This window comes from Nanorana parkeri, unplaced genomic scaffold (assembly GCF_000935625.1).
Source record: "Nanorana parkeri isolate BGI_ZX_2015 unplaced genomic scaffold, ASM93562v1 scaffold666, whole genome shotgun sequence".
Lineage (NCBI taxonomy): Eukaryota > Metazoa > Chordata > Amphibia > Anura > Dicroglossidae > Nanorana > Nanorana parkeri.
The window spans coordinates 65,362-78,672 of NW_017306934.1; the positions used below are offsets into that span (position 1 = coordinate 65,362).

General features: G+C 42.1%; 1 protein-coding gene across 2 annotated transcripts in view; it reads left to right on the top strand.

The window, feature by feature from the left end:
• Positions 1–4,183, top strand: part of LMBRD2 (LMBR1 domain containing 2) — a 44,390-nt gene extending 40,207 nt beyond the window's left edge. For both annotated transcript variants that reach the window (XM_018563463.1, XM_018563464.1), the window contains exons 15-17: positions 1,073–1,178; positions 3,015–3,141; positions 3,843–4,183. In XM_018563463.1, coding sequence (XP_018418965.1) covers positions 1,073–1,178; positions 3,015–3,141; positions 3,843–3,909 — 300 coding nt within the window. In that variant the 3' untranslated portion in view covers positions 3,910–4,183. The remainder of the gene's footprint in view (positions 1–1,072; positions 1,179–3,014; positions 3,142–3,842) is intronic.
• The last annotated feature ends 9,128 nt before the right edge of the window (positions 4,184–13,311 follow it).

The window sequence follows — 13,311 nt, forward strand, 5'->3', positions numbered from 1 at the left end:
TAACCCAGAAAACCAACCTGAGAATGATCAGAGGGATGAATGAAATACTGAATACAAAATGAGTGTTAGTGAGGGCTCCAGAACTGGACACGGAAATCTGAATAAGAAGATATTGTCTTCATACAAGATGTGTATTTTTCCTGGAATCTTGGTGAGCTTTGTGTATTTCTTCCAGATCTATGCAGTAATCCAGTGGGAGACTTGGAGCTTCCTGTAATACAGACCGCTCACTGCTGCTCTCTCTCTCCTTGTGCAGGGTGACTGGTCTTGTCTCCGCCCCCTCTTGCAGTTCTCTGCGGGCAGCCTGTAGTGGCTGGAGCCTGGTGGGCCTGTTCTCTGCACAGACTATGTACCATGACTACAAAGTAATATCTGGATCTGCAAAGGCATTTGGAGTTATAACCTTTGTGGTTATTCAGGTGTATATTTTTAAATGATTTTTTTTTTTGTGCAAGGAGTTCAGGGGTCATTTACCAAATTGTAATTGTTTTTTGTGATATCATACTACAGCTTACCAAATCCAGTGTTGGGGCCTTACATGTTTTTTGAGGAACCGAACTGACAGATTTAAGACTGCTGGTCACTCTAGAAATAAGCAGCTTAATTAGCTTAAACAGGACCTGTCACTATTCTGGTTGACTGCTGAGGGCGAAATAACCATTGTTGCTTCACTTAAGTCAGGTTCACACAGTTCAAATTTTGTCTGGTTCCTGATGAACCGGCCGAAATTTATACCGTGGGTGCTGCTGTTGGCACTCTTCTCTACGCCATACCTGGATCAGCTAATTGAACGAGCCGGCTGGAAAATTCTCAGCCGTATGGAGCTAGCAGCCAATCGGTTGCAAGCTGTGTTTGGGTACTTTGACAGCAGCCGTCCGCTGTCAAAATACAATGCATATACAGCAGGGGATACACGAGCATTGACAGAGGAATCTTGTCTATTTCTTTCATTCAGCCTGCTGGTTGAACGAAAAATATAGAACCGTGTATACCCCACTTTACTGTGTGTGAGTGTGTATGCTGTCCATAGAGAGACTGATTGTTCTTCCCTCTGACTGGTCTTCTATTGCAGGAGTGGAAGGAGCGCTATGCCACCAACAGGGAGGATTCCAGTCGCAATAGAAATGTCAGCTCTGAACAGAAAGAGCCTACATACACTGAGATGACCACCAACCGATGTGAGTGGAACTGTCACCCGGAATAGGAGTGATGCTGGCGTGAAATCCATGTGGCATTACCAGCTTCCTCTGCCACTGAAATAAATAGAAAGACTACAGACCTGTATAGTGTATCTCCTTGGTTCTCAACTGGTGGGTCGTGACCCAGAAGTGGGTATGACCCCGTGTTCAGTGGGTCACCGCATACCTTTCACTTTTCTAGGTGAGAGGCTCCTCTGCCTTCCCCTAGCGCAGCACTGTCAGTTCTTGTGCCGCTGCTCAAGGTGCTGTAGGCTAGGGGTATGGTGGTGAGGCAGCTCCATCCATTCATGCATTTCTTACAGCTCTTTCGTGTGCCCCGTAGTGGTGCCTGGACCGGAGCGACTTCACATTCTGGCTTTTGGCACCTCCACAGAGTGCGCAAGGGAGCGGTACAAGCAATGCACATACGGATGGAGCTCTTGTCACAGCACAGCACCCCACACCGGGCCCCAGGCTGAGGATTCACTCCAGTTCTCGTGAGATAGGGAGACTGGGTGATCTTTAAAAAAATATATTTTTTTTAAATTACATTTTCTTTTGTAGTGTCTGCGTGCGTGTCCATCAGTGTTTTTGAGGGCCCATTCACACTAGTACAGTGCATTAATCACACAGTCCTGCGAAATGAACACACTGTACCACGCAATCGCCCCTACCATGTGTTCTGGTGTGGGAGGTGCTTTTCCCACCCACAGTTCTATAGCCTGCATCGGAATGCTCTGTACCGGAATGCCGCACGTTCCGTTGCAGTGCAACTTGGGTCACGACTTAGTGACCAAGGACAAATTTGGGTCCTGAGGTTACACAGGTTGAGAACCACTGGTGTATCTGAACCCAAGAACAATGGTGGTTCCAGTAGTTTTCGTTTTTATTTATTTATTTTTCCTTCATGATCACCTGTTGATCCTACCAGAAACACACTTCCTGTCCTAAGGTGACAACACTCACTCACTGTACTGTATGTCTAGAGGAGCAGTGTTGCACCCTAGGACAGCTGGTGTTGGTACCACACAACACCTCTACTCATCTACATAACACAGGGGAGGTGCTTTGCAGTACACAGAGAGAACAATGCTAAGAGTTGGAACAGGCAGAGTGTACAAGAAGTTCGGCTCACAAGATTTCTGGCAGAATCAATAAGTATATTTTTGTAATTATTGAACAGACATAACAAAGCACATTCAGTGGTATATCGAACAGACCAAAAGGAAGCAAATAAGAGAAGTTCATTGTTCGGGTTTACATACACTTGTTGATAGCAGTAATGATGTGTGATTCCCGTGATGTCAGATATCAACCTTTTATCATCTGTTGAAGGACACCAAAGTCCTCTGTAGTATTAGTCCCATCCTGAAGGAGGGCCCTATTTAACAACATGTTCTAACTAAGGACTGGACTCATTGGGGGCCCTAAATAAAAGGTTATCTCTCAGTTCCCTCTGTTTCAGCTTGGTGACCTCAGAGTTCAGACACTAGGGACCTTCTGGTCTGTTTTACTTTTCTTATCCTAAATTCTCCTATATCTTTACATGAGGATATAGGAACTGTGTCCGGGCAGCATCTATCTACACCCCCAGGACTAGCCATTGGGTATTTCCATCCATGGCTCCTGCTCCATTGTCAGCCCAGACTTTGAGATCACTGTTGGGTGTAATACTGATAGATGTTCTAATAAAGAAAATCACCCATCTAATTTCTTTATATTGTTGCTCAGTGTATGTTTTCTCCTCTTCTTCTGCTTTATACTCCTGCCCTTTTCAAGAATTTTATCCATCAATGTCCATTTGACTTTTTGTTTTTATTTTTGTTATTATTCCAGCATCAAAGTACACAAGACAGGATAACCGAACAGAGAGGGATCGAATAGAGCTCCTGCAGGATGCAGAACCCCTGGATTTTAATGCAGACAGTTTTACAGATGATCCACTGGCCTCCGAGCCTGGAAGGTGAGCTAAAATGTTGGGACTGAGCTGCCGGTTAAAATCCAAACCTGGTAGATGACAGTTTGTATTGTGGATATGGCATGCTAAGATTAGAACTAGAAGCCAAGAAGGAGCACAATGTGATATGAGAAGATGTGAGATCACTTGCATTCAGAAAGATTTTAATTTTCTTGGAAAATACAATTAGTGATGTCTGAGATCCCTCCTCCACAGATCTCTAGAGATCACATATATCCATATGCAAAGTGATCCAGGCAATTGCACCTTGTAATAGTCTTTTTACTGGGTGCCCAGGGTGCTACATAGGAGCCCATTTATAAAGGAGAGAGGGCTATGGTCTCTGCACTGTGCAGGGCATTATTACCCCACATTTCACCTGTTCTGTTTACTGCCACAGTGTAGATTAGGGGTGGCAATGCCTCATGGGACTTGTAGTTCCACATCAGCTGGAGGGCTGGAGTTGCCCACCCCTGGTGTAGAGAAAAGCGATACTCGCATATTAAAAAGAACACCACTAAACTTTAAAAATGTACTGGGGTATTGGAGGTTTTGGGGGTTTTTTAAACTCCAGTATGGCTGTGGTTAGGGCATGCCACTGTTTCATAAATTTGCACCATAGTGCCTTATTTTTCTAATGCAGAACTTCCTCTTCATGATTTGGTTTGCACATTTTAATTCTACTGTCATCCTTTCTTCTTTCACAGATATCAGCCAGCCGGACGCTATTTATCAATGTCTAAATCAAACAGTAAAATATTCGATGACGTATAATCCTGAGCTGGATTGGGAGAACGGGCGAGCAAATGCGTCCAGCCCTGCCGACTTCTTCATCTAGAGTACATTCATCCAGAAGCATGTCATGGTACAAAACACTGGAGAGGCATTTGCAATATTGTAGTCATTTGTATTTATTACCAACTAAGGACTGTAACATTGTATATATAGAGGCCTGCACATATACAGTTCAGCTTGTACGGCTTGTCTGCACAGTACAAGCAGAGGAACTGATTCAGATTTATGGACATTTTAGCTGCCGATGCACAAAATGGGTAATGCTACTTTATTATATCATTTTATTTCCTTTGTATCTCTTTAAACTGAAGTGGAACTCCAGCTAAAACTTTGGAAAGCATTGTTGAAAGGCTCAGTCCACTTTTTGGTGCATGTTTCACGTTGCACCCATTTGGGTTTATTAGGGTGTAGATTGAAATATGGTAGCTTTCCCATCCCTGAAGCCCACACCATGGGTGTTTTTTCATACGTCACAAGGTCAAGGATCCATCAGTGGCTAATACTACCACCGCAGGAGGGGGATTCTGGCAGCAGAATGGTGACATCATTGCAATTGTAGTCCTGCCACACATTCTGCACCCGCATCCCCATAACAGAAGGTCTGTGCCTCCACACAGACCTGGGGCAGGAGGTAAATACTGCAAGAGTTTGTGCATTGCACCCCCAACGTACTGATCACGGGTGCAGTGCTCTGAAGGCTTCAATGCACAAAAAGTAGTAAATGCACATTGAAGTGGACTGTCACTTTAAATCCTCTGTCATGCATTCTCTTTATATTCCCATAAGTTGCATTTTTTTTTAACCTCTAAAATGGTTAAAAAAAGATGATTTTGGAATAACTTTCTTTACTTTGGACTGTAGCAGTTATATACATGTGGAATTTTTTTTTTAAAGTTAGGACCTGTGTCTGGCCACTCCTCTTCGGCATATAGTAACATGCAGGAACATGGGGCATAAAAAGCTCTGTTCCCATGAATCAACCGGAGGCCTTCTTGTCCTTTGTCATGTAGATGGGGGCGGGGGGCAGACAAGGCGAACCTGCACACCACATGACTCCTGTCAATCAGTGAAGCTGGGAAGACAAAGTCCCGTAACTATCGTAGCTGCTTGGTATAGGGGGGCTTTACATTTGCATATCAAATTTACCTTTTGAGAAGATACCGAGTGAAATTTGTTAATTGATTATATTTATAGATCCAAACAGCTCTGGAATCACAGGCTATATCACTGTTTTTAGGCTGGAGTTCTTCTTTAAAGGGCAGCTACACACAAGCAGCTTTATCATATCACTGGAATCTGAACATCTTCAGGAAACACAAGAGGATATCACAGGTTGAATTCTGTGATGTCACTAGCAGATGGTTCACACTGTATTTATGTGAGGTTAGCCATAGGCATAGGATTGGCGGGCAGAAGAGCCATCTCTGTGTTGGCATCCATTGTGGTCTCTGCGGACGCTTTTTACCCGCTCTAACTTGGGGGGACTAAAACGGGAGTAAACAAAATCTTTAAACTTTACATCATCGGCAAGCTTATAATACATACTATCGGTAGACCGTATCGTGATCATCCACATCCTTCCCCATACTGAGATATTGTGGTAACTGTTTCTGATGATATCGCTGGTGCACACACAGCTTGAGGCTCAGTCCCAGCATTCTGGCCTTGACAAGATCAGCAGAGCGAGCACCTTGTTGGGGATAGTAAAGCCATAATCACGGCAAGGCAATCCCTCTCTTGTTTCCTGAAATCCCATGTGACTAATGACATTCTCTGGATTTGTACACTTTGCATTGAAAGTTTGGCTCGGGTCTGTGCATGGATGATGTTGGTGGAGTTTGGAAGCAGTGATGGGGGAGTAAAGGCCAAAACGAATCCAAGATGGCGCCAGCTTTAGCGGTAGTGGGGAAAAAATGGCCTGCACCGCAAAACATTGTAATAATAGAGGTGTATAGAGTCTTTATTAATGATATGATAATCTTTGTGAATAGTGATATTATATTTTCTGCTGGTGGACTGCAGGGTTTACTTTCGCTTTAAAGCCAAACATCTAACATGGCTTTTTAGAGACTGACCTGCATGTGTGTAGCAAAGCCATACCTGCAAACTGCCATTAAACATCATGGCTCATTCAGTCCAGCGCTGATTCCATGCAATTTACTGTGTTGCTAAACAGCAGACAGTATGGTAATATAGAAATCCGTGCCTTCCTGCAGGGCTTGCTCTCAGCAGAGCAATGTGCTGGGGTGTTTTTGAAAGGATCCAGCAAGCTGAACTGCGTCACGCCATGCATATCAATTGAATGGTGACTTTACAACGTATCTGAAAACTGACGGTAAAGAGTGTTCTATTGCACAATATGCTGCATGATTTGTTGATCTCATCTGATCATCATCATCCTCAGACTCGTGATTTCTTCAGTTATAGGTGCTGCCATATTCTGTCCTCTAGAGGGCACTGGAGCTGGCAGTCAGTCACTGTGTGAGCCGCTCCCAGATCCCATCCGGGTCCAGTGACAAATAATGGTCCGTATATGGACATTGGGAGTTCTTAGGGGTCGGGTCAGGCTGGGAGAGTTAGTTGGAGAACACCTCTGCAGACAAGACGCATGGCCTGCTGTTGACCTTCTGGTGAAAGCAATAATGTCATATTTGATCTATCTGTGATTCTTCGCGCTGTGAATTATTATCAGTTTTTTAAACGGTTGATCCATGTGCCCCCTGCTACATTGCTATAGGGTTAGCCCAGGACATACAATCTTCAGTTTAATTGCCCGTCTGATCATTAATATGTAGAGCAAGCGTATGCAAAGCTTTCCAGAAGCATCAAGTGGCTTTCTTGAAACCCCTCCAGCCAGTGCCGATCGGATGAAATCTTTCATATAATATATTTTATAAACTTGAATGTTTTATTTTTCTCAGTGCCTGTTGCCCCTTTCCTTCAGTTTTCTGTAATGTACCCAAGCATGAGACTTATCCTGTGCCTAAACCATTATATAAATCATAACTAGAGTTTCGGGCCCCAATGGAATCCACTAAATACATTCCAGGAACATTAAAACAAAAGGTGTGCAAAGTCTTGCAGTTTTACAAAGCAGCCCCAGGCCTGAGTAGAAAGGTCTGTCTGTCCCCATAGAAGGACCCTTTCTCTCTGTGGAAGCATTGGCCTCTCTGCAGATGTTCAACACCCCCACCCCTTTGTGTCATATTTGTAGCTTTGCAATTATTAAAGCATATGCTTTCTTCTGATTGGCGAGCTTTAGCTCTGACTTAGCTGGCAGACCTCTGCAGAGAGAACCATTGATTTCACACAGAGCAGAGAGCAAGATATTTTATACTTTAGCAGGTCTCGGGAACTGGAAGGCGTGTGTTCTTGAGTAGTATAGGCTTTGGGAAAAAAAAGGTCATCAGTAGTATCTATTATGTAGTCTGTTGTAAGTAAAAGGGTTCTATGTGTTCTACTAGGGCAAGTAGCCACCTATAATCAAACTATCAGTTTTGGGTGGTTTGGCCACATAAGATCACGGGACCTTTGGTTGCACTGCACCCTTTACTCTCAGTTTTAAAGCAAACTAACCAAGATAAAACTGAAGGAAATTGCTTTCATCATTTGTATTTATATTATATGAAGGAAATGAATATGGCTAAAAACAGACTGGACAAGCAAGTACGATCTTCTTCATTTTCTTACCGCTGCTGTCCCCAGTGAATTGTATTCGAATTCTCATCCATTGTGTTCAGTTCTTGTGGATGACAAGCCATCTGCAAACACAGAATTTAAAATTGTTATTCCTCCAGATTTCCATGTTCAAAGCCCTCAGTTTACTATAGGGTTAAGCTAACAGCACGTGCATCTACCAAGTACCTGGGGACAATAAGAATCTTCCCCTGATGGGATTTTTTGGTGGTTTACCTGTTCAGCTGAGTGAAGGTGAATTGATCACCAGCACACACGAAAGCTTCTTTTTACTGTGCTTTATTGTATTGTCACATAATGTCGCAAACACTGTTTTGGGGTCATGCAGGGCCCCTTCATCAGGTTAATATAGTGACATCAGGTTGGCCACTGTGTCAACCTGATGAAGGGGCCCTACGTGACCCTGAAAACTTTGCAACATGATGTCACAATACACAGTGCAATAAAGCACAGAAAAAATAAGCTTTTGTGTGTGTGTGCTCACTTCATCTTCACTCTGATTTTTGCCCGGCGCCATCCGTGATATCATTGCAAGCACCACCATCTCTATAATGCCATGACAGGCTGTATGGAGGGCAGGTGATCCTTTGACAACATTGTTACCTCTTCAGCTGGCAGCCACTGCTTTTTTAGAGCATTTTCCATCTATCGATATAATGATTTTTGACCTGCAAACTCCTCTAAATGGGTAACGCACTCATGATATGCGCAGGAGTGTGGAAATTTTTAAAAAAACTACTTGCCCAAGGGCTAGTCCCGATACAAAAAAAGAACTGTTTTAATCAAAACATATTTAACCGTGCTAAATAGCGCTTCTCAACGAGTGCTCGCAATTTGTAAGCGAAATTCAAAAATGCATAGCGCAGGGATGCGGTATGGGGTAGCAGATAACTTTTGGCAAACAGTACTTTCCACCCGCCAGTACAGTTTTATTAAGTATCGCCGAGGGGGGGCGGATTTGAGCGGGCAATTCCATTTTCCCAAATTACCTGGGAAAGTGATCTTACGCTGTTAATGCACATTGTGCGTGTTGGAGAGCGCACAGAGGAATGAGGGCAGCACTCAGCGCACACACACAATGTCCGACGTGTGCGTTTATTTGCATGCAGAGGGTTGTTTTTCATTTATTTTTTATTATATTTTAATATTTTTTTACTTTTACAAGCCACTTATGTGATAGGTTGGAGGTGACAGGTTCTCTTTATGGAACCTGCCCTCCAACACAGGACAGATCTTCTGTGCAGTTCCTGACAGATGGCACTGTGATTACAGTGCTCCGATCTCACTGGTCACACAGAGCGGAGAATGGATGTTCTACGCTCTGCTCCCCGTTCTCCATCCTGAGCTCACTTGCTGTTGTTCTGGGTCCCCCAGAAGAGCGGGGGACCCCCAAAAAAACCACAGTCGGACAAAATCGCTGCTCATTTTATTCAAGTGGTCTGAGATCACTTGTACTAAATGAGCCCCCCTCCCCCCCCCGCCTGATCTACATTTAGCTCTGCAGCAGGGCTAAATGTAGAAAAAAAAATACCCGCTCGGAACTGCATATGCTGGGCGTCAGGCGATACGAATTCCACATCCCTGTAAGCAACGTAACAATTTATTTTTATTTTATCACAAAGGAGCATACCTTGTTAAAAGACCAACTACCGTAAACTATTAGTTCAGATCCCCTAAATAATAAAAAAGGTGTGCAGTGTCTTACAGATCTATAAAAAGCAGTCACAGCCTGAGCTTGTGCTATGCCTGCGTGCTGTGGAGAAGGACTCTTGCTCTTTATATAAAAGCAAAGGTCTCTCTGCAGAGGCCCAATGCATGTAATGCTGTGTCAGAGCTCTCCAATCAGTAGGGATGCGTGTGTGTATGCATCATATCACACCAAGGGCATTTTCTTTATTGTGATATATTTAAACTACTGTAGGACGTTAATAAGGGTTTTGTTTTATTTTGTGTTTTTCGTTTGTTGTAAATTCATCTGAAGAAATGTATTGTACTGTTTATATAATATACTATCATTTAGTCTTGTGTTTCAATTTTCACATGTTGGAAGTGGTTTTACAGTGCTCATCAAACCGGGCAGCAAATTGTGTTGCCATGTATTATCACCTGGGTGGTGCCCCCTTGTGCTGGAATTTAGCTGTAAAGTGACCCTGTTGGTTCCCTGTAATAATCTGAACAATAATCTCCTACAGTAGATGGCTTTAAATATTCACCTCTTTTTTGGTGGGCGGCAAGTCCGAACACCTCTGTGTCCTAGCACTGACCCCTCAAAGTCTTCAACATCAACAACCCAGATTATCGAACGCCGGCTTCCCCTGCCGATTTGTCATGGCTGCTTCCTCCAACCACCATGGTGCAGTAATATAGGGAATGGGGAAGGAACCACAGCAAGTGCCCATGTATTCATCCACCTGAAACTTTCCTGAAGATTTGACCCAACAATAGGATCAGTGAGATTTGTCTGCGCAGAACACAGAAGACTTTGAAACTCTCCCAGCAGTTCCAAACGGTGGCTGTGCTGTTGTCTTTGGGATCTATCCGGATCGTGAATTAGACCCTTGTCAGTCATTTAAACAATAACTTCAGGAAAGAAAAGTTATCCTACAAAGTGGAATTAACTTCCACTGCACTTATCTCCCCTACTGCAATGTGACATTGACAATCCCTTCCTCTAGTCTTCTTCTGGGTTCTGCAACTTTGTCCAACTTGACAGGTTGACCCAGGATGAAGTAACTCCATGAACATGCTCATGGGAATAAAGTCATCCCAGTTACAAAGCATTCCGTAATTGGCACGCACATATCTCAGGTCCCTAGAGGGCAGTCGGTTGTGCATTAGATCAAACAGATGCACTGCGCTAATCAATAATCATAATGCGTGAATAATAAAGTGCTAGTATCAAATAAATCTCATATAACCAATATAGTTCATAAATACTCATAAATAATAAAACGTCTCTCTCCTTGTAATATCTCCAGTAGAGATTATGTGCAAACTGATTATTCTAAAGTCCACCATTAATTGATGCCAAGGAGGAGGAAGTTCTTACTGCGAGTGGAGAAGCAAACGCTCACAGTGATTGCGATCTGGGATTGTTATGCCTCTTTATCACTGATGGTTATTTACATCTTGGCACTTTGCCACTTTTTTGGCCTCAATTAATGGTGGACTTTAGAATAATCAATTTGCACATAATCTCTCCTGGAGATATTACAATGAGAGACACGTTTTATTATTTGAGTATTTATTAATTATATTGGTTATATGCTTGTGATGTGATGATGATTATTTTGATATCCTAGCATTTTATTATTCACACATTATGATTATTGATTAGCTCGGTGCATCTGTTTGATCTAATTAGTTTATATTATTAGCACGGCAGCTTTTCATCTTTTATATTTGATATTTAAAACATTGAGACACCTTCCATAGCGCAGAATTTCTTTATATTCTTCAGTCGGCTGTGAAGCCTAGTTCTAAAAGTATAACACAAGGCATATGTTCTCCTTGTAATATATTGTGCCTTCATATTGTGCAAAAGGCATTTTCTATTTTATTATGTTTCTTTAATTCCCATCGGACAAGAATGAAAAGTTTTATTTTAAAACCAAGCAATTCTTTTTTTGCAAGTTCCACTTTAAGCTACTTTTTACCATACGCAATAGTTGAATAAGGCCGGGGTAATATTTCATCAACCAGGCTGGAAGTTTTGTCCAGTTGGAGATTCTATTCTAGTAGAGATAAAGCTTTGTAGCTTGGTGCTTTTTTATGCACCTGTGCTCCTGTAGGATAAGTATATCATACTTGGGATTTATTTTTTTTTTTGTAAGCCCTTTACATGTATAAGTAACTCTATACTTCTGTGTTACCTTGCGTAGGCTTTTTTTGCCTAGCTCCCTGCTGAAGCCAAACCTTTCCAGATTGCCTAAGCGAGTTTCTTTTCCAGTATTTGTCCCTTGAGATTGTCATTTGTACCCAAAACTGCCAATTCTAATGGCCGATATCAGACTATAATTAGGGATGCAACTCTCTTTTCTTGCATTGTTCCTGAGTATAGAATGAAAAACCAAAATTATTTATTGGTTGCCAGGGCTTTGGCAGATCACAATTACTGGGCCAGGTATTCTCAAAATGTTTGCAGTAATGTTTTAATATATTTAGAAGATTGAAATATTGGAGTCAAAATAAGGAGCTCAGTTAATGTCTCTCCACTCGGGCCATAATGATGCCCAACAGACCTTTTTTGACAGTGAGGCAAAAAGCATATAAAGCGTGCAATGACTCCATGTATGGAAGGACTTTGTGCTGCATTACTTTTAAATGAATATGGACAGCTGCTTCCATCTACAATAATGCTGGAACTTTTATTCTTCTGAATGCCTCCTCCAAGCAGCAGTAATGCAGTAGAGAGTGATGTGGACGAATGCATGGGCACTGAGTCTCTACGTATACAGTCTTGGGTTAAACGTATGCATGCATAGTCGTATTTTCACACCATCTTTTTCTTCCTGTATTCAGACTGCAGTAGAGTTGAATAGAATGGGGAAGGGGGGCTGGGGGTGGGTAGGAGGGTGTGGTCCAGTCTAGTCAGTTGGAAGACATGTTGGACCAATCTGATCAGATGGAGAAAACGTTGGACCAGTCTGAGCAGATGGTAGGAACTTCAAGCAATTTCAAAGGTTCTGTGCTAACTGTGCGAGATGAGCTTAATCCACATTTGCTGCTGTGTTGAGAGCTTGATCATTCAGGTTCTGGTATTTTCTTGATGGCATGATCAGAAGCACTTGTGCATGGTAACTTTTAATTTGAAGCTACTTTGCAGTCAACGCTCAAAGTCTGATGAAACACAATGGTCAGGAATCTAAAGCTTAATTATAGACACCCGGATTTGCTGAGCCCTGGTAACAGTTTTGCCAACTTTGTGATAATACTTCTGCTACAAACCTCTAAAATTCCTAGATTGAATAAGATAAGAATAAGATAGAAAATAAAAAAGAGAATAAAAAAAAATATTTAATTTGAAAAAAAAATATGCGCACTATTGTTTGCTTTCTGATTCCCCTGGCTGCAGTAATACTTAACGCATACTGAAACGACTAAAAATAATGACTGAAAGGTCACTTTAGCGCTCTTTTAGTGCTATTGCAGCTTGATAACTCCAGTTTGCAACTGTATATAAGTCTGGTTATAAAGGAAATCCCTTTTTTTTTTCCCCCCCTTTGCAATGGCAAAGCCCACTGATGGCTTTAATTGGGGACAAGAGTAGAGCTGCAGCTAACGATTATTTTCAAAATCGATTAGTTATCCGATTATTAAGTTCGATTAATTGGATAAACAATAAAATACATTTTAAAAAAATGGCTCCAGTGATGGACTACTAGTTTGTATTGAGGTTGTAGTCCATCACAGGAGCAAGCTTGGAGCGGTGGAAATAAGAAAAAAAAGTGTGGTGTGCAATATAGTGAAAGTGTAAAATTATACATACAACAAATCCCACCAACAGTACATTATACAGCGCAATGCTGAATACCACTAGCTATAGAGGACTATAACAAATTTCAGCAATAGTACATTATAGCTGGCGGTATTTGGCATTGCGCTGTATAATGTACTGTTGGTGGGTTTTGTAATCCTCTATAGCTAGTGGTATTCAGCATTGCGCTGTATAATGTACTGTTGGTG